General features: G+C 36.1%; 1 protein-coding gene across 6 annotated transcripts in view; it reads left to right on the top strand.

Moving 5' to 3' along the window:
* Positions 1–25666, top strand: part of DIAPH2 (diaphanous related formin 2) — a 960594-nt gene that overhangs the window by 229893 nt on the left and 705035 nt on the right. For all 6 annotated transcript variants that reach the window (XM_036440044.2, XM_036440043.2, XM_036440042.2 and 3 more), the window contains 4 exons: positions 5359–5433; positions 5510–5579; positions 8882–9018; positions 10796–10904. In XM_036440044.2, coding sequence (XP_036295937.1) covers positions 5359–5433; positions 5510–5579; positions 8882–9018; positions 10796–10904 — 391 coding nt within the window. The remainder of the gene's footprint in view (positions 1–5358; positions 5434–5509; positions 5580–8881; positions 9019–10795; positions 10905–25666) is intronic.

Genomic DNA, 25666 nt, shown 5'->3' with positions numbered 1-25666 from the left:
CCTAGGCCTCCACTCCAGGCTACAAAGGTTCAATTATAGAAGATAAATAAATCCTAACAAAAATGGCGGCAGCCACAGAGCTGGAGAGAGCAGGAAGCTAGGGTTGCCCCTGGCTATGGAGGAAGGCAAACTTTTACAGACCTGGCCTGCTTTGTCCTCTGCTTAAGGATACAAAGTTTCAAATATAGAGGATATATAAATCTCATCAAAAATGGCTGCAGCCGTGAAGCAAGCAAAAGGCTTGGCTCCACTCAAGGCTACAAAGTTTCAATTGTAGAAGGTAAATAAACCCTATATAAAAGGGCCTCCACTTGGGTCGGGGGGAGGGGGAGGGGCGCGGGCACACAAGCGTGGCCGGCCAGCAAACCACTATAGGCCCCTTACTCAGGCCGCCTTATGCCCCAAGGGAACCCCCACCCTAATCTGGGACACCCTTCAGGCCAAACCAGAAGGCCCCCACCCATTCACCAGGCCTCTGTCCTATCTAATAAAAGAGTAATATGCACATTGACCATCACTCCAACACACAAGATGGCTGCCCCCATGTGGATATAAAATGGCCACCACAAGATGGCCAACAGGGGAGGGCAGTTGGGAGGGATAAGGCCTTCAAAAGAGGGCAGTTGTGGGCAATCAGACCAGCAGGGGAGGGCAGTTAGGAGTGACCAGGCTGGCAGAGGAGGGAAGTTGGGGGCAAAAAGTCTGGCAGGGGAGCAGTTAGACATTAATCAGGCTGGCAGGGGAGTGGTTAGTGGGTGATCAGGCTGGCAGGCAGAAGCCGTTAGGGGCAATCAGGAAGGTAGTCAGGTGAGCAGTTGGGAGCCAGCAGTCCTGGATTATGAGAGGGATGTTCAACTGTTTGTTTAGTCCCGATCCCACAGGGATTCCATATTGGAGAGGATGCAGGCTGGGCTGAGAAACTCCTCCCTCCCTGTGCAGGAGTTTAGTGCACTGGGCCTCTAGTTAGAAATAAAGATACATGAGTGTTCAAAGGAATAATAACTCCTATTTGGATAGAAGACTTATGGGCAAAAACACTAATGGAAGAATTTACACTCAATTTGAGTCTTGAATGGTTTGGGGTTGCTTTATGTAAAGAAACATAATTTAAGAAATGCAGGGAAATACAGGGAGGATTCCAGGAAGGACAGTTTCTGATTTTCACTAGAACATGTGGTATAAGGCCTGAGGCTGTAAAGATAGGTTGACACTAGATCAGAGTCAGGATTTGAAATGTGTTGGGTAGTCCAGAGGACAACTTTGGACAAAAGATTAAGTTCAGTCAAATTTGGTATTTTGTAAAATGAATAAAAGAACAAATGAAGCTGTAGAGAACCTGGTTGAGAGGTTCCTAGCTTGTTAAAGTGACTAGAGCTACATTAGAATGTTAGCAGAGACTATGGAAAGGAGGGCCAGCCCATGTGTGGGAAGCATTGTAGAAATAGAATATTCAGAACTGGATAATAAAAAGTGAAAGGAAGCTCTACCTGATCAGTCTCCAACCTTCTAGCACACATGGGACTTCATCTCCTGCTGCTCATCCAGGCCCCCCTTATTCAACTCTAGCCACTCAGGTTTCCTCACAGCTCCTGGAATTTCTGAGCACAATAGCTACCACTTCAGTATCCAGTTGCACCTATTCCTCTTCCTTGGAAAGTCCTTATTTCCTTCAGGGCTCTACTGAAATGACACCTTTTCGAGAATTTGTCCCCTGCCATTCTTATTCCATTTAGCAATATTTATTTTTGTTCATTGCACCAAAACAATGCCTTTTTTTTTTTTTTTTTACCAGTGTCAAGGTTAATATTTTTTTAATTTATTCGTTCCCATTTTTTATTAAGGTATTATATGTGTACATATCTTATCACTGCCCTTCCACCCTACTCCCATATATGCCCTCACCCCCCAGTGTTTTGCTTCCATTGGTTATGCATATATGCATGCATACAAGTCCATCAGTTGGTCTTTATCACCCCCACCTCTCCCTAACCTTCTTGCTGTAATTTGACAGTCTGTTTGATGCTTTACTGCCTCTGTATTTATCTTTTTGTTCATCAGTTTATAATGTGCTTTATTATCCACAAAATAGTGAAATCATGTGGTATTTTTCTTTCATTGACTGGCTTATTTCACTTAGCATAATGCTCTCCAGTTCCATCCAGGTTGCTGCAAATGGTAAAAATTCCTTCCTTTTTATGGCAGCATAGTATTCCATTGTGTAGATACCATAGTTTTCTGATCCAGTCATCTGCTGATGGGTACTTAGGTTGTTTACAAATCTTAGCTATTGTAAATAGTGCTACTATGAATATAGGGGTGCATATATCCTTTGTGATTGGTGTTTCTAGTTTCTTAGGATATATTCCTAGGAGTAGGATTACTGGGTCAAATGGGATTTTCATTTTTAGTTTTTTGAGGAAACTCCATATTGTTTTCAATGGTGGCTGCACCAGTCTACATTCCCACCAGCAGTGCAGCAGGGTACCTTTTTCTCTGCATCCTCACCAGCATTTGTTGTTTGCTGATTTGTTGATGATAGTCATTCTTACAGGTGTAAGGTAACTGGATTCTCTATTCTATTCCATTGGTCTATATGTCTGTTCTTCTGCCAGTTCCAGGCTGTTTTGCGAACAGTGGCTTTGTAATACAGCTTGAAATTTGGTATTGAGATCCCACCTACTTTGTTGTTCTTTCTCAGGATTGCTGTGGCTATTCAGGTCTTTTTTTATTCCAGATGAATTTTTGGAGTTCTTTCTAGGTCTGTGAAATATGCCATTGGTATTTTAATGGGAAGTGCATTGAATCTATAGATTGCTTTGGGTAGTATGGACATTTTAATGATGCTGATTCTACCAATCCATGAACATGGTATGTTCTTCCATCTGTTTATGTCTTCCTCTATCTCTTTTTTCAGTGTCTTGTAGTTTTCCACATATAAGTCTTTTCCTACTTAAGTTTATTCCTAGGTATCTTAATTTTTTTGGTGCAGTGGTAAATGGGATTGATTTTTTTAGTGTTTTGTTTTGTTTTTTCATTTCCATTTACCTGGAAAAAGGTAAATGGAAATGAAAATGTGTGAGTCTTTTTTTCTGAGGTGGGTTTCTTGTATACAGTAGATATATGGGTCTTGTTTTCTTATCCAATCTATTACCCTATGTCTTTTGATTGGGGCATTTAATCCATTTACATTTAAAGTTATTAATAGGTACTTATTTGTTACCATTTTTATTCTTTACCCATTTGTTCCTTCTTTGGTTCCTATTTCTTTCTTTTTCTTTTTTACAGCACACCCTTTAGCATTTCTTGCATTGCTGGTTTGGTGGTAATAAATTACCTTAGTCCTTTTTGTCTGTGAATCTCCTCATTTCACCTTCAATTTTGATTGATAGCCTTGCTGGGTGCAGTATTCTTGGATTCAGACCCTTCCTTTGCATGACCTTGTATATTTCATTCCATTCCTTTCTGGCCTGATGAGTTTCTGTTGAGAAATTAGTAACTTGTCTAATGGGGATTTCTTTGTATGTAACTTTCTGTCTCTCTCTGCCTGTTTTTAAGATTCTTACTTTGTCTTTGGTGTTTGCCAATTTAATTATAATGTCCTTTGATGTAGGTCTTTTGGGGTCCCTTTTGCTTCGGACTCTGTGAGTTTCTTGGATTTGTGTTTTTTCTTCCCTGTATCAGGGAAGTTTTCTGTCATTATTTCTTCAAACAGGTTTTCTATTCCTTGCTCGTTTCCTCTCCTTTTGGAACCCCTATAAAGTGAGTGTGGTTTTGTTTTGTGTTGTCCCAAAGTTCCCTTAGGCTCTCCTCCTGCTTTTTAATTATTTTTTCTAGAAGCTGCTGTACTTAGGTATATTTTCCCACCATGTCTTCTAGCTCACTGATGCAGTTCTCTGCTTCTTCTAGTCTACTCTTAATTATTTCTATTGAGTTCTTTACAGTAGCTATGCCATTTTTCATTTCTTCTTGGTTCTTCTTCATTTCCTCTTGGTTCTTACTCATATTGTTGAATTTTTCTTACATTCTTTTCAGCCACTTTATGAACATTTCTCTGACAGGTTGCTTGCCTCCATTTCATTTACTTCCTTTTCTGGTGATACCTGCTTTTCTTTCATATGTGCACTGTTTGTTTGTCTCCCCATGATCTCTCTTCTCTGGATGTCTGGTTATGTAGCTCTCTCTCTCCTCTTCCCAGGCAAAATCTGACCTTTCTGTGGTGGAGTGTAGAGCTCCTCTGAAACCACGTGTTTGTACCAATAGGGGACTGGTGTTCCAGGGTTCACAGCTATTCGGTGGGTGCCACAATTGTATATTTTCAGGCTTTCAATGACATCTACTTTCACCTTCAAGATTGCATGGTTTCCACGTCCAACCCGGTGGCCCTGAGAGAGAACCCAGTGGCAGTGGGGGCTTCCTGGTCAGGGGAACCCTGTCCAACATTCCCTCACCTCCTCCTGGAATATAGCTTTCTCTTAACTCACCAACAAACACTCCACTGTGACCCTCAGGTATTCTTTCTTTCTGCTCAGGTACAAGGCTCGGGACACTTCTGTCTATTCTGCCGCCATTTTTTCTCCTCCTCAGTGACATTTTGTTATATGTTTATCTGCTTATCATGTGTCTCCCTCTTTGAGATGATAAGCTATAAGAGGGTAAGGGCTTAGTTTTGTTGCCTATTATATATCTATCACCTAAATAGAACATGTTGGTACTAGATATATGCACTGAATGAGGGGTCCTAGCTGGTTTGGCTCAGTGAATAAAGCATTGTACTGCAGAATGGGAGATTCTGGGTTTGATTCCAGTGGGGGGCATGTGCTTGGGTTGCGGGATTGATCCACAGTCGAGGGCGTGCAGGAGGCAGCATATCAATGATACTCGCTCATTATTGATGCTTCTGTCTCTCTCTTTTCCATCCTCTCTGAAATCAATACAAATATATTTTTTAAAAATATTGATGAGGGATCACAGATTGTGCAAGTATTTTGATTTTGAATGATTAAAAAGGTATAGTGGTGTAATTAACAACATGGAAGAATGGAAGAGGAGTTGATTTTTGGAAGCAGGGGCACAGAGGAAGATAAATTGGCTTATAAGTTCAGGTTTAAGTATATGTTGCTAGAGAACAACCAAGGCTGTGCTGTGGAGTGGGCAATCTAAAATGTGAGGAAAATTGTGATACTGAGGTAAAGATGTTGAGTCATCCTCACAGAGGATGCTTGAAGCAATTGGAGTAAAAAGAGAATGATGAGCAATATAAAGATGATATTATTATATTTGAAAACTATAATTTCACTTTAGATACTTCATGTTTTCAATATACAAACTTATTTATGCATTTTTTTGTTTATTTCCTAGCTGGGTTAACAACTTTGGCCATGAAGGTCTTGGACTCTTACTGGATGAGCTGGAAAAGCTTCTGGACAAGAAACAGTAAGAACAAACATGAAAAAAATCTCCAAAGGGGAAATGTTTAAGCACAGTATAATAGTTTGTTTTTTTAATTCAGGCAAGAAAATATTGACAAGAAGAATCAGCATAAACTTATTCAGTGCCTCAAAGCATTTATGAATAATAAGGTAAGTAGTGTTTATTTCTTCATTTGTCACAAAAGGTGAGAACTTACCCAACAGTATGAAAATATGAAACATACAAAATAGTGTGTGCTTATTCAGTTTACAGAAAGGTCTTTATGATGCAAATCATCATGGTTCATTTAAATAGTATTTAAAATGTGTTTTCCCTCACAAAATAATTATTGGTAAGTTTTTACAATCATGCAAACACATAAGTCTTATTCCCAAATTAGATAATGCTTTTTTTTCCTTTTGTAATAGAGAAAAAATTAGATGTCATATGATGAATAGCATTTTCTTAGTGTTTTTTATTTCTTTGAAAAGGAAAATGCAAAGCCATGGATTGACTTGTTCGCTAAGAACATTATAAGGTTATGAATTATCTTTCTTTTATGTTCAATTAATGTCAGTTAACATACGTATAAGGCATTTCTGGAAATTAGTGGGGGTTTTTGTTTGTTTTGCATTATGAAGGACTCAATGAAATAATCTTTACAAGGTTTTTTCTTCTAAAAGTAGTCTGTGCTTAGGTCATGAAGTTAAAGTTGTTTTTCTTAAATTTAGCTTTATTGTTGAAAGTATCATAGATGTCTCTTTTGTTTTTTTCCCCATTGACCCCTTCTACCCTGCACCTGCCCCTTCCAAGCCTTCACCACACTATTGCCTGTATCCATGGGATATGCATACATGTTTTCAGTTTAATCTCTTCCTCCAACTCACTCACATCCACACCTTCCCTCTGAGACTTGTCTGTTCCATGGTTCCATGTCTCTGGATCTATTTGGTTCATCAGTTTATTTTGTTCCTAGATTCCACATATGAGTGAGATCATGTGATACTTCTCTTTCTCTGACTGGCTTATTTTGCTTAGCATAATGCTCTACAGGTCCATTTATGCCATTGCAAATGTTAAGAGTTTCTTTTTTTAATTTTTTTATTGCAAAGGTGGAAATTTATTGAAGAACAAATACAGACTCACACATGGGGAGAGGGAAAGAGTCCCACAAAACTGACTCCCATGTAGGGAGGGGGCAGAGTCCCCAAGAGTTTCTTAAATTTATTTTTTCTATAAACTATTTTGTTAATGTCTTAGAAATTATTTGCTTTATATTTCCTTAAGTAAAATACCACTGCTAAATTTACTAATTATATAATTCCCTTTAGGTGGTGTTTTATTTATTTATTTATTTATTTATTTTTTTATATTTTATTGATTTTGTACAGAGAGGAAGGGAGAGAGATAGAGAGTTAGAAACATCGACGAGAGAGAGTCATCGATCAGCTGCCTCTTGCACACCCCCTACTGGGGATGTGCCCGCAACCAAGGTACATGCCCTTGACCGGAATCGAACCCGGGACCCTTCAGTCCCCAAGCCAACGCTCTATCCATTGAGCCAAACCGGTCCCGGCTAGGTGGTGTTTTAAGAATCTCAAATATTAATAGAGATAAATAATTATAACAGTAAACAAAAGCTAGCTAAATGTGAAATATAGCTATTAATAACCAGTGCATTGAGATAGTCTAAGTAATCTGCAAAGGCTTTCTTAATTATATGAGATTACATGTAAATGTATATACAGAGTGGGGCAAAAGTAGGTTTACAGTTGTGAATATGCAAAACAGTGTTTATTCTTATAGTATTATTAATTAATTATTGTATTTTCCATACAAACATGATGGTTTGAATTGGATTGTTCTAAACTAAGGTTAAGGTTTAGTTAAGGCATGTTAATATCTTGTGGATAGAGGCTCAGAACATGAACACATGGTGGATCTTTTAACTTATAGGCATATGAAATAATAGGGAAAAGTATGTATTCAAAATAAAAATATGGAGTGATAAGTCCACTTCATGTTGGAATAAACTGTCATAATCAAAGAATCAAAGTTTCATATGAAATGACTTAAACATCAAATTTGTTGGCCCCACGGAATTTATATTACCTACTTCAAAATTTATTTTTCCTTATACAGTGCATGTCAGAATAGGATCATAAAAAATATACCAATTGCTTCTTAACTTCCTCTGCTGTAATAATGCTCTGAGGTTTAGATTTATGGTTTTTCATTATTACTCATATTTTCATTTTTATTATCATTATATCCCTACATATTATAAAATACTTTTAAACAATAAGTGGAAATTTGAAAACTAAATGATTTCACTCTATGAGTGATTTTTAAGGTTGTTACTTTAAATTTGGTAATTATGTAGTAATTGTCAGTTTTACACCTGTGTTTTTCACTTATTTATTTATTTATTTTACATATTCCTTCTGTTTTCTTTGCTGTTTTTATATTTTGTCTCTTCCATTTCCTTTTATGTTTTTCTTTTATTTCTTTACTTATTTTGACCTCTGGTAAAGTTACATTTAAGAGCTTTAGCTATTTTCCCATGAATTCTTTTAGAAGTTAAATTAGTAACCATGAAAATCATTTGCTTGGTACTTAAAGGTTAGCTTGAAATGGCCATTTTACTCTGATGAAATGTTGTCAGATTTCACTGTAAAAAGCAAACCTGTTTCATAAGAAATTTGAAAAATACTCTGTGGGACAAAGATCAAAGAATATATTACCTTAATGTAGTGAATATCCACGTTTTGGGCTTTCTTTAAAATGTCTATACCTATTCATTTTTATAATGCACACTTGTGCACACATATTTAGGACTGAAAATTAAATGAAAGGGATAATTTATTCAACTTTTCTGTGCAGTTGAATGTGACACTTATTGAAATCCAGGTGCCATTTATTTGGGTTCATAGCTTTCAGAATGCAGCATAGCTGCCTGAAAGGGGAGACTAACAGAAGGTACAGAAGAATCTGTACAGAGGCTTATTGCTTTACCTGGAATATAGTATACAAGAGCTTTTCAGCATTTCACTCTTTTTGTTCAATTTAATTTTTATACAAACATATTGGAGGATTTAACCGTGAATTGCAGATATCTCCAGGGAGACCCAGTGACATAAGTGGAATTACTTTAGAAAATCATGTCAATATGTGCTTTACATGTTCTTTGTTGAAGAAATACTGATTGTTCCCATATTTCTCCCAGATCCTAATGGAATTTTAGACAGTCTAATGTAGATCATATCTGATCAAGGGCTAAAAACTATCAAGATGCAGTCATTTCAAATAAAAAACAAAGACAAATAACTGTTTGTTTGAAGATCATTCATATAATTAGGTAGAACTTTATTGTGGAGGTATGAGTTTTAGAAAATCATTGTAAGTTGTATTTCTTAAAGATATGTTCTAAAGGCATTTTGAATGAAAGTTTTTTTTTTTTGTTTTGTTTAAGTTTGGATTGCAAAGGATTCTAGGAGATGAAAGAAGTCTTTTACTATTGGCAAGAGCAATTGACCCCAAACAACCTAACATGATGACTGAAATAGTAAAAATACTTTCTGCTATTTGCATAGTTGGAGAAGATAACATGTAAGTATTGCTATGTTATTAATTTCATGGAAAGTTACACTTGAGAATTTAACTCCTACTTGTATGCTATTTCTTTAGATAACTTCATAAAAATAATATAAAATTTTAGGAAAAAATTAGTAGCATTTTTATCTTATCTATTTACATTTTAGCTTTGTTTGATTCTTAGAAAAATAGGTTTAAACATAGAATTCTAATGGGAAAATCTTCAAAGTTGGATTACGACTGAATGAATAGAATTTTGTCTTGTTGAAAGTAAAGCAATTCCTAGAAATATAGGAAAATAATCAGAGAGTAATTTTGGCTACACACTCACACACACACACACACACACACACACACACACACACACGCCCCTACACACCTGCCCCTATACCCCCCCACACACACGTGCACATAACAAAATTTGGCTACTTGAACTAATAAATTAACTAGATGCTTTTATTTTGTACTATTATTTTGTAGAAGTATTTTATCTGCCTATGGTAAGTGAAAAGATAAAGCAATTATTAATAGAATGAAACAAACTAACCTGTTAAAAAGAAAGAACAGAAAGTCTGGGTAATTTTTTAGAGAGTCTGTGATAAAAGTGCCAGTTTCAGCAAGTCATTGCTGACCATACATTAGTTAATTTCTTCTTATAGGAATAATATTGAATCAGAAGCAAAATTTCAAATGTAATGTCATTAATATGTCTAGTTAGTAAGAAAAAATTGTGATAAATAATGAAATACCTGCTAAGGACATGAACTAAAATGTTTCTTCTAAACACTTTGCATGCCAGCAGTAATTTCCATTTGAATCTAAACAGGGCTATACAAAGAGTTAGGGATATTCTAGTGAGTTGACTTTTTCATATCTGCTAGAATAAAATGAAATGTTGGTTAATGCTGACTAATGTGTCCTTAGAAACATAAAGACAAACAAAAATATTATCATATGGCATTAAATCTTATCTCAGAACAAACCATAAATGAGGTAACATATGCAATACTGAGGTTTCCTTAGGTTTTATAGAAAAATTAGTTTATACATGCATAAAAAATATTTTTCTAGTCAAATATATTTTTTTCAATATTTAATTCATATACTACACCCTACCCTGCTATATTTGATATGCTTTAAATATAATTTTAGATATAATTTTATAAGGGTAGTGCACTATATAGAATTTTATTTGATTCAGACACTGTATAAGAGATAGTCTTTATTATTTTGTTCAGGTAACTAAGTTGCTTGTTCTAGGTAATTATAAATGCTTCTGTAGATGTTAATATTTTTAAGTTCTTTTTATTTTATTTTTAAATTTCTCTAGCACTTTATTATAAAATTTCGGTCGGGAGAGCATTTGAGATCTTATAAAAATTCAAAATAAATAAATAAATTACAGTCAGTTTACACTTGAATAAACTTAATATTTGTAGGTACCATTTTGGGTTGCAGATATATTTATATCTGTTACACAAAATAGCAAACTCTGAAATTTTAAATTTCAGTGTTCATCAGTTAAGTATCTTTTTAAAAATGTCACACAGGAAAAAAAAAACTGTCCTCAAGATTTTTAATTGAATTTTCATGTCGATGCCCTAAAATTATTTAATGCTATCAATATTTAATATGTTGAAATATGCACTTAGAAACACAATTCTTTAATTGTGATGATCTATCTCCTGATCAAACACCAGAAATAAGGCAGGGAAATCTGATAGAGATAACCCCATATTCACAATGTGTGTGTGTGATATGTTTTATTCCTTTTCTATTTTTTTCTCTCTAGTCTCGAGAAACTATTAGGGGCTATAACTACCGCAGCAGAAAGATATAACAGAGAACGATTTTCACCAATTGTGGAAGGGTTAGAAAATCATGAAGCTTTGCAATTACAGGTGAGTCTAGTTTTGTCTTAAATTGCTTCTAGAATTATATTTAGAGGACTCATTTTGTGTGATACCATTTGCACTAACACTTTAATTGAATGGAACATAAAAATGAAATTCTTCCTGTTGCTTTGTTGTTCATAAAAACTAGAAGTTTTGTCTGTGAGAATAACAAATTGTTTAAAATTAGGAAAAGTACATTGGATTATTGCAAATGCAATGATTAGGATTATTATTAATATTTGGGTAGAAATTTAGTAATTAATGTAATAAACTGCAGAAATTAAAGCCTTAGCAACAATCAGAGCAACAGCACAAACAATTCAGCCAATGTCATTATCCTAACAAGTGTTAAGGATGTCTGTGGGCTTCTAGAAATTAAAAAAAAAAAAGAAGTGCATCTCTCTTTGCGCCATATACGGCATTCAGAAGTCTGATTCACCAGAATTGTAGTGATTGAATTGCAACTCTAGGACAGTGTTTACCTGACAACCTGTGTAGACCCAGCCTAAATGCTTTGTTTTTGTTTTTTCTTTTTTTAGAAAATGACAAAACTCAGTATCTTTTCTTAGATAATTTCAGGAAATGACCTATTTTATGAATGATAACTTTGTTATTGACTGGTGAAAATGCATATTTATTGACCATACTTATAGTGTGAGATCCTGGATTAAACAATTTACTTATATTATCTGATTTAATTCTCACAACAACCCAGCTATGTAGGTGCTGTTATTTAGCAGTGAGTGTTTAAATATTAAAATTTCTTACCTGATAATACAGTAGGCATTTTCTTTTTTTTAAATTTTATTATCAATTATTTGTTCTTCTTTTTTTTTTCCATCAGCATTTGAAGCTACAGCAGATAAATTGGTTTGTCCAATGAGAACACTGTAGTGTTAGAAAGCTATAATCAGTCTTCAGATATTTAAGGAAATTTGTTCATTGTTAGTTCTGCTGCAACTATAATAAGCAGTTTTCATAATCTTTTATGGTGTGCTATTTATGTCCAGGATATTACATTTTTTAAATAATTGGGATATTTACTTCCAGTGATTTTTTTCTTCTTTTTAAATTATATTTTTATTTATTTCAGAGAGGGAGGGAATGATAGAAACATCTGAGTGACAATCATTGATGGGTTGCCTCTTGCACACCCTTACTGGGGATTGAGCCCACATGTGCCCTGACTGGGAATCATACCATGACCTCCTGGTTCTTAGGTCCACGCTCAACCATTGAGCCACACCAGCTGGGCTCAGTGTTTTTCTTTTTACAGTACACTTCTTATTATAAAACTAGAGGCTTGGGGGATCACCCTGGCCTGTGCCCTCTCACAGTCCAGGAGCCCTCAGGGAATGTCTGACTGCCAGCTTAGGAGGAGCAGGCCTAAGCCAGTAGTCAGACATCCTTAGCACTGCCACAAAGGCAGGAGAGACTCCCACCACTGCTGCTGCACTCACCAGCAGTGAGCTTGGCTCAGGGCTTCTGGCTGAGCGCACTGACCACCAGGGGGCAGCTCCTGCACTGAGCATCTGCCCCATGGTGGTCAGTGCACAGCAATGCCACCATTCAGCCATTCTGTAGATTTGCATATTAGCCTTTTACTATATAGGATGTGTCTAAATAAAATCTAATATCTCTATTGAAAGGTTTGAAAACTATTTTTTTAGATGATTTCTTGAAATTTTTGCCCATGTTCTTTAGCTAGGCTTACCTAGCTAAATTTCTTTGATTGTCGGTCATAGGTAGGAGTTTGTACTTGTCTTGCAATACTTGTTTAGAAGTAATTAGGTGTTTTAGATATAGTGAATGTTTTCATTACACAGCTCACTCAAAATTACAAAGCTGTTGAGGGGGTAGAGTTTTGATTTGAAGCCAGGTCTTTGTGATATCAACATTGATATATTGAATTGTCTGACCTTTAAAACGACACCTCTGCTATAGAGTAGCTCACACAAAATGATGAGAAGGGAATGAGATATTCCAGTCTTCAGGAAGTTGGGCTGAATGGACTGATAAAATGGCATGTTGTTAACAAGTAAACACATTGAAGAATCATAGACATCTTGCTAGGTATTCAAGAAATTGTTGAGTACTTGCTATAGATGCAAACATCTGCAAATCACAAATTGAAATTTCCTATTCTAATGAGCTACAAAAATTAGTAATTTGTTATATACAGAGCCTATTACTATCACTGAATTGTGAAGTGGATTTGTTTATTTGTACTATTTCATGTGAATGAAAAAATATTATCTAAAAATTCAAAAATTTCAGAATGCAGAATGAAAAACAAGTTAAAATCTGTTGTTTAAAAATATAGTTAATGCTGTATTTTAATAATGACTTTTCTATTTTGATAGTATCCTGAGAATTCTCAAAATGTTATTATAGTCTGAGGAAGTAGTTCTGTTAAAATACAGGACTAATTACATTTTTAAATGACAACTATATACCTTTTTCTTTTTCTTTTTTGTGTTTTAAAACAGAGTATTAACTTCTCACAGAAGTTTTCTAGATCATCTTTAAAGTGAAATTTTATACCTGTGATAGCATTTTCATTATCTTCAGTACTTCAAAAAATAGATAAGAGTAAATCACATATCTTCATATACTCTCTCTTCATTGACTTCCCTTTAGCTTAGTAGCATTCTCAGGTTTCTCTCATATTACACCTTCTTTTGATCCTACTTATTCTTGAACTAGCCTCTCATCTTCCTTTTACATTTTATAGTTTAAATTTTTTAAAGAATCATCAATACTTGTTTTCTCTGTTTCCTAAATTACCTTTCACAGCTCAGCTTTTTTACAGTTCACAAAAAGGTCAACAATGATCCTCTAATTTCAAAATCCAATGGTCTATTTCCAGTCCTGATCACTTGGCACTATTGATTCCCTCCCTCCTTAAAAATTTTTCTGCCTTTGGCTTTTTAAGCACCATTCTCTCTTTGTCCTTTACCTACCTTTAAATACTCATTAACTTCTTTATGTTGTTTCTCTTCTTGGGTATTTTGTTCTCTAAGTTCTATCCTTGGTCTTTTTCTATTATCGTTTTTGTATGTACATACATGTGTATTATATACAGACATATACAGTATATTCATATATATTTTATTTTCCTCATGAATGCTCTTAATTGATTTTGTAGCTTTAAAATCTGCTATATTCTAGCAATTCCCCAGATTTATTACTCCAGCTCACATCTCTCATTATTCAAACCTACCTGTTTAATGGCCTAACTAGATGTCTTATAGACATCATAAAAATAAGGTACAAAAAAGAAAAATAACATTTCTAAGCCATGTGCCAATCTATACTAATAAAAGGGTAATATGCTAATTAGACCGGGAGACCTTCCGGAGGACCTTCCAGATGTCCTTCCAGACAAAGCCACAGAGGCTGCCTGAGGCTCAGGGAAGTCGGGGATGGCTGTTGTGAGCTCAGGCAAGCTACTAATGGTGGCTTCCCAGCCACCCAGGTCTGGGCCAAGGCTCAGGGAAGCTGCGGATTGTGGCTTCGAGCTCAGACAAACCTGGGATTTCAGCTGCCCAATCGCCAGGGTCCGCCTGATACTCAGGCAAGCTGTCCATGGCAGCTGCCCAGTGGCCTGAGACTCGATTAGGTGCCAATCAGGCTGGCAGGGGAGCAGTTAGGGGCAATCAGGCCAGCAGGGGAGCCATTAGGGTCATCAGGCTGGCAGGCAGAGGTGGTTAGGGGTGATCAGGCAGGCAGGTAGGCAAGTGGTTATGAGCCAGCTGTCCTGGATTGCGAGAAGGATGTCTGACTGCCAGTTTAGGCCTGATCCCAAAAGATCCCAGATTGGAGAGGGTACAGGCCAGGCTGAGGGACACCCCTTCATGCACAAATTTCATGCACCAAGACACTTTTAGAAAGAAAACATACAGATGGCTGAGAGACATATGAAAACATGTTCCATGTCACTAATCATCTGAGAGATGCAAATCAAAACAACAAAGAAGTACCTAGTGTTCTAAATATTTTACATATGTCACCTCATATTTAAACATCACAGCAATTCTATGAAAGGTAGTATTAGTATTCCTATTTTATAGATGAGTAAACTGAGGCTCACAGAGGTTACATAACCTGCTCAAGGTCACAAAGTGAATAGGTAGCAAAGCCCAGATTAGACACTAGGGTGTCTGGCTCCAGAGCACATGCTTTTTTTTATATTTAAATTCTTTATTGTTTAAAGTATTACATAAGTCTTCTTTTCCTCCCAGTGACCTCTTCCCAGCCACCCCCACCCCAGCACAGGCTCTCCCCTCCTCCCCTGTCTGTGTCCATTGGTTTTGCTCATATACATGCATACAAGTCATTTGGTTGATCTCTTACCTCCTTACCCCTATCTTCCCTCATAGGTTGGACAGTCTGTTTGATGCTTCTATGACTCTATTTCTGTTTTGGTACCTCAGTTTTTATTGTTCGTTATATTCCACAAATGAGTGAGATCATGTGATATTAATCTTTCTCTGACTGGCTTATTTTGCTTAGCATAATGCTTTCCAGTTCCATCCATGCTATTGCAAATGGTAGAATTCCTTCTTTTTACAGCAGCGTAGTATCCCTTTGTGTAGATGTACCACAGTTTTCTGCTGTGGGCATTTAGGCTGTTTCCAAATCTTAGTTATTATAAATTTGCTACTATGAACATAGGGGTGCATATATCCTTTCTGATTGGTGTTTCTAGTTTCTTGGGATATATTCCTAGAAGTGGGATCTCAGGGTCAAATGGAAGTTCCATTTTTAATTTTTTGAGGAAATGCCATACTGTCTTCCACAGTGGCTGCACCAGTCTGCATTCCTACCAGCAATGCAAGAGGGTTCCTTTTTCTCTACATTCTCGCCAGCACTTGTCATTTGTTGATTTGTTGATGGTAGCCATTCTGACAGGTGTGAGATAGTACTTCATTGTTGTTTTGATTTGCATCTCTCAGATAATTAGTGACTTGGAACATGTTTTCATATGTCAGCCGTCTGTATGTCTTCTTTCTAAAAGTGTCTATTTAGGTCCTTTGATCATTTTTTGATTGGATTAGAGCACATGCTCTTACATAACAATATCTCCTGAGTTCACTCTCTCTTCCCCTTAACCTGACTCCCCCCAAAGTCTACTCTTTTTCCTGTCTTTCTCATTTTACATTATAGAGTTACCATTATCTACCCAATCTCCAACTTTCCTCCAGACTTCATTATTCTTTGTCCTTGCATCTAATCCATTATCAAGTCTTAGAGAACAGACTATGAATCCATCCCTGTCTCTCTATCCCCATTGCTGTTATCTTCTCCCACCAATATTATTTCAACAATTTTAAAAATTAGTACCCTGTACTGATACATTCTTTTTACCATACAAATGTTCTGTACTGTTGTCAGTTATCCTTAAAAATATCAATCCAGTTCTAACATAGCAACATTCCTAGAAAGCTATGCTAATGACCATTTGCTGCCTTGATAAAGGTGAAGAGCCTACTTATGGTGTATGACATCTATCAGTATGAGCCTGTTACTCTCCCCAATGTACCATAGTTTTAGTCATACTAAATCTGGTATTTCCCAAATATGCTGTAGACTTTTAAATGCCCTCAAATATATAATATTTTATAATGCATAACACTTTACTTGACATACCAACCCTTCCATACCCATATCCCTTTCCTCCTGCAAAGATTTAATGAGAACACAAAGGCACATTTAGGTATATCCTGTATAAATCTAGGAAGGCTTCAGTGAGGAGGTGATGCTTTAATTAGGTATTGAAGGATAAATAGTAACCAGTATTATGGTAGGATGGGATACAGAAGAAGGAATTCCAGTAGGCAAATTTGAGGCCAGAATAGTCTGCCAATCACTTCACAAAAGAAGATAGAGTGAAGTAATATCAAAACACAGTTGAAACTGATTTCTGCACAGCCCAGCAGAAAGAGCTAGGGTACACTAAACATTTATAATAGTTATTTGTGGAAAGAGAAAGTATAGTTAGCATCCAATGATGTATTATAAAAAAGGCAGTCTTTAAAGACTGCAATTACTCTGAAAGGTGCCATGTCCTAATATCACTGAGGAGCTGTGAGTAAAATGCATTTAGCACGATTTAATACGTTTTAAAAATGTTTTCTAATGTGCCAAAAATAATCCTATCTAATAAAGTTGGACTATGCTAATTAACCCTCACGCTGTCACAAAGATGCCAGCACCCACAGCCAATAAGGAGAGAATATACTATTTGACTGCCACGCCCTCAAAGATGGCAGTGCCCAGTCCCCTCAGTCCTGCCAGGGCAGCAGGTATGTGACAAGGCTGGGTCAGCCCCGTGTGCCTGACTCTGGAGTCAGAGTCCCCCAGTTCCCTCATCTCCCCAACCGCTCAGGGCCTGCCCACGGCACAGGCAAGCCTCAGATGGTGCTGCCCAGCCACCCAAGGCCGTCCTAGGTGGTGGCAGCAAAGGTGTGATGGGGTGTTGCTTTCCCCTGATTGCTGGGTTGCCTCCTGCCCCTGTGGACTCCCAGACTGTGAGAGGGGGCAGGGAAGGCTGAGGGACCCCCACTCCAGGGCATAAATTTTCATGCACCAGGCCTTTAGTAATAAAATATTTGTACATGTGATCATTAGATGTGTACACAAACACACAGCAGTAAATATACACTTCACTGATGTGTAATAGGTTCACTGATCCTTATTTTACCTGTTGAAGAGATTGATCAAGTTTTGAGAGCCAAAGAAGAAGTTAAATCAAGTAATCTGAGCAGCCTACAAAATGTCATCAAATCCATCAAGCCTTGGGATGACAAAGACCTTTTAGCCTTTAATCAGAGCTTGTTAACTCTTTCTCTCTATGTTGCCTCAATGAGCCTAATGCTCTGCTTTATATCCACAGCAGACTAGCACAGCTTGGGAAGTCTGAAGAGGGTTTATTTTATACAGGTGCACTAAAGTGATCAAGAAATAACAGCTGACAGACTAAAAGTAAGGGAGAAGGAGATAGAAACTGTTAAAGATTGGAACTAGAGTGCAAATATTATAACATTTGGCTTTATTTAGTATCAGAGCAAATGACTCTAAACACCTCAATAACTCCTGAGGGTATTTCTATGTTATAGCAGAGTTCACTAACTCATATATGCAATCATGTCCTTGAGTTAGCAGGGAAATAATAAGTTATATTTAGGATATTTTGTTTAAGGATGTACCAGCCTTGAGTAGGTGGCTTAGTTGGTTGTAACAGTGTCCCATACACCAAAAAAGGCGTGGATTCAATTCCAAGTCAAGACATATATTGATATATACCCAGGCTACAGGTTTGATTCCTGGTAAGGGTATGTATTGGAGGCAACAGAACAGTGTTGCTCTCTCTTATCAATGTCTTCCTCTCCCTCTCCCTCCTCCTCCCCAATTCCCTCCCCATCCCTCTTTCCCTCTCTCTCTCTCTCACTCCAAAATCAATAAACAAATCCTAAGGTGAGGATTAAAAATGTGGCAGTTATATAATTTGTTTTTAAGAGTTTTATTAAAAAGACGCATGATAACTTAAATGGACAAACCATCAAATACATGTATTAGTCCTCTGTAGCTTGATTCTTTCCATAGTAGTTCTGATATGTTGAGATTTCACTCTCAGCATACTTGTAAATTAGCTATTAATCTACTCATACCATCACATAAGAGGAAGTAGCTTTGCATAAATCATTTATCATGTGTCAGTGGAGGTACATTTATAATAAAATATGACACAGCAGCATATGAATAAGGAGAACATTTGGGAAAAATAATATGTATATTAAATATTATGTTGAATGAAGGCCTGATATTACTTAAGAAACTTGTTCTACTTATTGACAGTTGTATATTATGTAAGAGTAGGATTAGTACAATGGGGGGATTGTGTCAGATGTTTGTACAATTCAGTCACTTTTCAAGTTATCCTATTGGTTTCTCTAGTACCATTTGATACTACCGGTACCTGTATTTCATCACTCCTTTTTCATAGCTCTCTTCTCCCTAGACTTATATAATAACTAAGCTCTCCTAGGTTTTCTTTTACCTTAAGTTGCATTTAAAATCTTTGCTCTCTATGCTTGGTCTTTAAACATACCGATTCCTAGAGCTTGGTCCTAAGTCCTTGGTTCCTTTGATTTGCTCATTCTGTACATTGTCCTTAGGCAGCCACATCCGTCCTTATGACTTTAATTGACACTTCTATGTGATGGATTTCTTTACTCCAAATTCCTCTTATAACAGAACCTTATGTGCAGCTGCCTTTTGACTGCGTTTCAAATTCAATATTGTCCTTAAATGTACATACCTTCCTTTTCTTTATCCTTCCTCCTCCAATCACTTCTCTAACCTTAACATCCATTTCTCTTGTGTTCGCAACCCTGGTTAACGTTACCATAATCCACCAAGTGGCATAATCCAGAAATGTAATAATCATCTTGAAATCTACTCCTATTTTGCCTACCATTTCCTCTATCACCAAATCCTACCAGTCCTACTTCCTTGGTGTTGTACTTCCCTTCCTTGGTATGGTTGACCTCTTCCTCTACCCCTGCTGCCACTTCTTTTCTTCAGGGCACTATTTTATGCAGCATTTTATCATTTACCCAGACTCTGAAATATCATTTAGACCTCATTCTTGCCCCTTTTAAATCATCTTCCATAAAGTTATACTTCTGAAGTGCAGTTCTCATGATATCGCTCCTTAAGACTAGGATTAAAGTCTAGTCCTTGACCAAACAAACGACTTCATTGTCTGATTTTTGCTTTCTCTCTAGCCTCATTTTCCACTACTCATTTTTAGTTTAGTCCAGGTATGGGGAACATCTGGCCCACAGGCTGTATAAGGCCCACAAAATCATTTGGTCTGGCCCTGCCAAGGCATTAGGGGTGAGTTAATTAAATATTTGAGCAAATTTAGCAGATTTACTTTTAAGTTGATAATTTTATATGGGTGCTGAATGATGTAAATATCCAAATGGCCCTTGGCAGGAAAAAAATAAAAAGTTCCCCAACCTTGGTCTAGTCATGCTGTGCTCAGTTTTCTGAATATTTCTTGCTGTTTTGTATCTCTACCTCCATATCTTTCTACATGATTTTTTCCTGTCTGTTATCCTCCACTTCTTGACTTAATTAACTTGCTCGGTACATTTGTATCTTTCTTGGTTGGTACTTATTTTGACTTAAACCATCTTTTTTTACTAACTCCTGCAGGGCTAGGATAAAGAAAGACCTTGTTAATGTCTACAGAGTACTTAATAAGGTCAAATGTGTAACAGTGTCAATAAAATTTTAAAAGCATAATTTGTCACACCTAATGGCAATATGGATACTCTGTTTGAGAATGCCTGGATTTGGCAATTATTGTACTCCATAGCTATATGAATTGTGGTTAAACTGGTAGATGTTTGTATAGTTTTCAGAGCTGAAAAGTTAAATAATAAGTTCTAGCATTTTCCCAGTAATTTTATGAAGATTCGTCATGTTTAATTATTTCCCCTCTCTATGGCTTAGATAAGAAACCAAATGAAATTTCTTTTTGTAATATGTTTCATGCCAATAACATTTAAAATAATTAAATACTATTCACCCATTATATTGTAACAAATTTATTGGGACCTATTAGGGTTATGCAGAAAACCATAAACAAATGGAGAGTCTTATCTTTAGAAAGTTTAGTCTATTTTGTGATATTCTATTCTCTATACTACACCCCATATCCTAGATGAAAATAATAGCATCCTGTGGTTAGAAGAATGGAAGGATCATAATTGGTAGAAAAACTGATAGGAATTCAGTTTAATATATAATTCTTCATGGCACAAATTATTGGACATTTTATTTCATGTACAAAGTTGGTGCTTTTTATCTATATATGTTTATGCATCAATTCAATAGCTAATATAGATGCCATATAGAAATTTTGTTATGATGTAAGGAGATCTATATAATAAAAGCCTAAGCGACCTAGATAACTATTTAGATATCTATTAGAATTTGATAAACAGAACTAACAATCGCTATGATGCGCACTGGCCACCAGGGGACAGATTCTCAATGCAGGAGCTGCCCCCTGGTGGTCAGTGCACTCCCTCTAGGGGAGTGCTGCTCAACCAAAGGCTGGCCTAAAGGCTGGAGAATGCAGCCGTGGTGGTGGGAGCCTCTCCTGCCTCTGTGGCAGCACTAAGGAGCAGGGAGCCAACCAGTAAGAAGCAGTGAGCAGGCAGGCGGTAAGAAGCAAAGGGGCCCAGACTGTGATAGGTTTGTCTGAGGTCTTGTTAAGGATGTCTGACTGCTGGGAGGTGGATATCCCCAAGGGGTCCCAGACTGCAAGAGGGTGCAAGGTGGGTTGAGGGATACCTCTCCAGCCCCAGTGCACATATTGTGTGCACCAGGCCTCTAGTTACTGAATAAAAATGGAAATACACAAACCCTTTGTTCTTACTGGTTTAAAATCAGAATTGTGGTCCTAGTCTAGCATATATCTTTATAATGGAGAAAACTCGTGTGTGTGTGTGTGTGTGTGTGTGTGTGTGTGTGTGTGTGTTTGAATGCACATGTGTGCTAAGTAAGGAGTGAGGTGGCAGTAAGTAAAGGAGAGTGCAAGATCATTATTTGTTATGATGGCATACTGCCCATATTTCACTGTTTAAGATTGTAGATAGATAGATAGATAGATAGATGACAGATATAGAAAGTGGATTGTAACGTTATTTCAGGAATAATTTTCTACCTTAAAATTATGGTAGCTAATTTTTTATTGAATTATATTTGACATATAAGATAACCATTTTACATACTAGATAACAGCTTGTTAAAATAATTGTATGTTTTTAATTAACATATTAATTCCAAAGCTAGATATTCTCATTGTATTAAACATGATGCACTAGTTAAATTTTATTCTCTTACCTATTTTTAAAATATTTTGTTGTATGAACCTATAAATGGAGTTTATGAGGCATCTGGTATGTGTTGTAAGTTATTCTGTACTTGTAAAGAAGTGATATGTTTTAAAATCATGAATTTCCTTCTTGCTGTATGACCTTGTGTAAGTTATTTATCTGTTTTGAGCTTCACCTTCATCATCTGTGAAATAAGAATAATAGCAATACTTGTATGATTTTTATAAGGATGAAATTAGATGTTAAGTTATGTAAAACACCTAATATTGTCTGGCAACTAATAATAATGATATAAATAATGATAATTATAATAGTTTGGGATTTTGTATTTATCTTAAATTCAGAATCCACACAATGAGTATTTCATGTTTATAATTAATATTTTCTAATTACATTTTAAAGTTTATCTAATTGCATTTTTAAAGATATGTTTTTATTGATTTTACATGGAAAGGGGAGGGACAAAAGTTAGAAATATCAATGAAGAGAGAGAGAGAACAAAAAAAATGATGAAAGAAAATAATTGATAGGCTGCCTCCTGCATACTCCCCACTGGGAATGGAGCCCACATTCTGGGTATATGCCCTGACCAAGAATCAAACTGTGACCTGGTTTATAGTTCAGTTCTAAACCACTGAGCCACAGCTGCTGTGCTATCTGGTTACAATTTTTAAATTTAATTTTTTAGTTACAAATTGTGACAGTTTTTTAAAATTTGTTCTCATCCTGTGAAAAGGGCAATAATTGTGTAGTAGTTTAAAGGAATAGGGAATATTAAGATGACTATTATTCTCCACATTTTTTAAAATATAAATATTCCTCTAAAAGAGCATTGCTCTAGCAGAATGTATTGTAAAGTGACACGATAGTATGACTATCATTTTATTTGTAACTATTTAGATATCTATTAGAATTTGATAAACAGTAAACAGTATATTTTATAAGCCATTGCTGTTAAGTTGTTTAATTACTGAATTCATTATTTTCTACTTATTTATACTATAGTCAATAAATGCAACTTCTTTCTTATTTAGTTATATATTTGTAATAATATATATTCTTAATGCTATTGAAGCATTTAATAGCATTGCAACATTTATCTTATCAAATTTGAAGTTATTTTGTAATTGATACATTCATTAATTTCATTAACTTTTACTATGTTTATCATCTTCTGATCTAAATACCTTTTTTTGTATAAAGGTACAATTCCAAGAATCATTAAGTTGTTTCTTACGGAAATGCTCTCTTTACTTGTAGGGTAGTAATACAAGTCATTAAGCTTGAATTTCTTCTGGCAAAATCAATCCTAGCAGATGGCAACTTTCTCTTTATTAATTTTGGAATGGACATGTACTTTGGCTTGTTCAGTAATGTCATATTTGTAATATAACAAGGATCCTTCAAGCAAATACAATAATGCAGTGATGGTCATGTAGAATATGTAGACTTATATCTCACAAATAAAGAATGGTCATATAGTACATGCAGTCTCATAACTATGAAGATGTCAACATTTCTTATTGTAAACTGGAGGATTATATAATCTGTTAAGGCATAAGCTTAATCTATCAGATAGGTCTTTTATTTTTTATTATTTTTAGATATATTTTTTATTAAATTATTATCTGTGTACATATTTTAATATCACCCTCCCCCCTCCCATACAAACCCTTCCTCACCAGAGTTTTGTGTCCATTGGTTGTACTTATATGCATGTATACAAGTCCTTCGGTTGATCTCTATCTCCCCAAGATCTCCCTACCCTCCCGGCTGTAATTTGACAGACTGCTTGTTGCTTTACTGTCTTTATATCTGACTTTTGGTTCATCAGTTTATAATATTCTTTAATATCCATAAATGAGTGAGGTCATGTGGTATTTCTCTTTCATTGACTGGCTTATTTCACTCAGCATGATGTTCTCTAGTTCTATCCAGGTTGCAGCAAATGATGAGAATTCCTTATTTTCTATGGCAGCATAGTATTCCATTGTGTAGATGTACCATCGTTTTTTGATCCAATCATCTGCTGACAGGCACCTAGGCTGTTTCCAGGATTCTAGCTATTGTAGACTGTGCTGCTATGAACATAGGGGTGCATATATCCTTTCTGATTGGTGTTTCTAGTTTCTTGTGATATATTCCTAGGAGTGGGATTACTGGGTCAAATGGGAGTTCCATTTTCAATTTTTTGAGGAAGCTCCATACTGTTCTCCACAGTGGTTGCACCGGTCTGCATTTCCACCAGCAGTGCACAAGGGTTCTTTTTGCTCTACAACCTTGCCAACACTTGTTGTTTGTTGATTTGTTGATGTTGGCCATTCTGACAGGTGTGAAATGGTACTGCATTGTTGTTTTGATTTGCATCTCTCGGATAATTAGTGACTTGAGCATGTTTTCATGTGCCTCTTAGCCTTCCTTCTGTCTTCTTTTGCAAATATCCTATTTAGGTCCATTGCACATTTTTTAATTGGATCATTCATCTTCCTTTTATTTACTTGTATAAGCTGTCTGTAGATGTTGGAGATTAAACCTTTATCAGTGATAACATTTGCAAATATGTTCTCCCATACAGTGGGCTTTCTTGTTGTTTTGTTGATGGTTTCTTTTGCTGTAAAAAAGCTTTTTATTTTGATGTAGGCCCATTTGTTTATTTTCTCTTTAGCTTCCATTGCCCTAGGGGCAGTATCAGTGAAGAAGTTCTTTTGGCATGTGTCTGAGTTTTTGCTGCCTGTGGATGCCTTTAGTATTTTTATGGTTTCCTATCTTATGTTTCAGTCCTGTATCCATTTTGAGTTTATTTTTTGTGTATGGAGTAAGTTGGTGATCTAGTTTCATTCTTTTGCATGTAGCTGTCCAGTTTTCCCGTCACCATTTGTTGAAGAGACTCTCTTGACTCCATTGTATATTTGTGCCTCCTTTGTCAAATATTAATTGAGCATAGTGATTTGGGTTGATATCTGGGTTCTCGATTCTATTCCATTGATCTATATGTCTGTTCTTATGCCAGTACCAGGCTGTTTGGAGAACAGTGGCTTTGTAATACAGCTTGAAGTATGATATTGAGATCCCTCCTACTTTACTCTTTTTTCTCAGGATTGCTGTGGCTATTCGGGGTCTTTTATTGTTCCAAATGAACTTTTGGAGAGTTCTTTCTAGGTCAGTGAAATATGCCATTGGTATTTTAATGGGGAGTGCATTGAACCTATAGATTGCTTTAGGAAGTATGGACATTTTGATGATGTTGATTCTACCAATCCATGAACATGGTATGTTCTTCCATCTGTTTACATCTTCCTCTATCTCTTTTTTCAGTGTCGTGTAGTTTTCCGCATATAGGTCCTTTACTTCCTTAGTTAAGTTTATTCCTAGGTATCTTAATATTTTTGGTGCGATAGTAAATGGAATTGCTTTTTTAGTCTCTATCAGATAGGTCTTTTAAAAAGTAATGCTACTTATAGGCAGATATTTAGTCAATTGTATAAATGTTTTCATTTGACATTTAAGCACTTGTAGGAATTACACTATATTGTTCAATTTTTATTTAGATATTTAGCAATGTTAGAAACAACCCCAGTAATGAGCTTTAAAGCATGCAACTTTTGATTTTTGAACCTGGATATGTGGTAAATGGGCTAATCTCCCAAAGAAACATCTTAAATGCAAAAGATATAAATATACAAATAAAAACAGTATACCTTTAAAAAAATGATCTTAGAGGGAGGGAGGGAGATAGCCTATCTAATAAGAGTCATATGCAAATTAACCATCACTCCAACATACCAGCAAGCCATGCCCACAAGCCACACCCACCAGCCAATCAGGCACAAATATGCAAATAAACCCAAC

The sequence above is a fragment of the Pipistrellus kuhlii genome, unplaced genomic scaffold (genome assembly GCF_014108245.1).
Source record: "Pipistrellus kuhlii isolate mPipKuh1 unplaced genomic scaffold, mPipKuh1.p scaffold_m20_p_16, whole genome shotgun sequence".
Classification (NCBI taxonomy): Eukaryota; Metazoa; Chordata; class Mammalia; order Chiroptera; family Vespertilionidae; genus Pipistrellus; species Pipistrellus kuhlii.
This window is presented reverse-complemented; position numbering and strand designations above follow the sequence as displayed.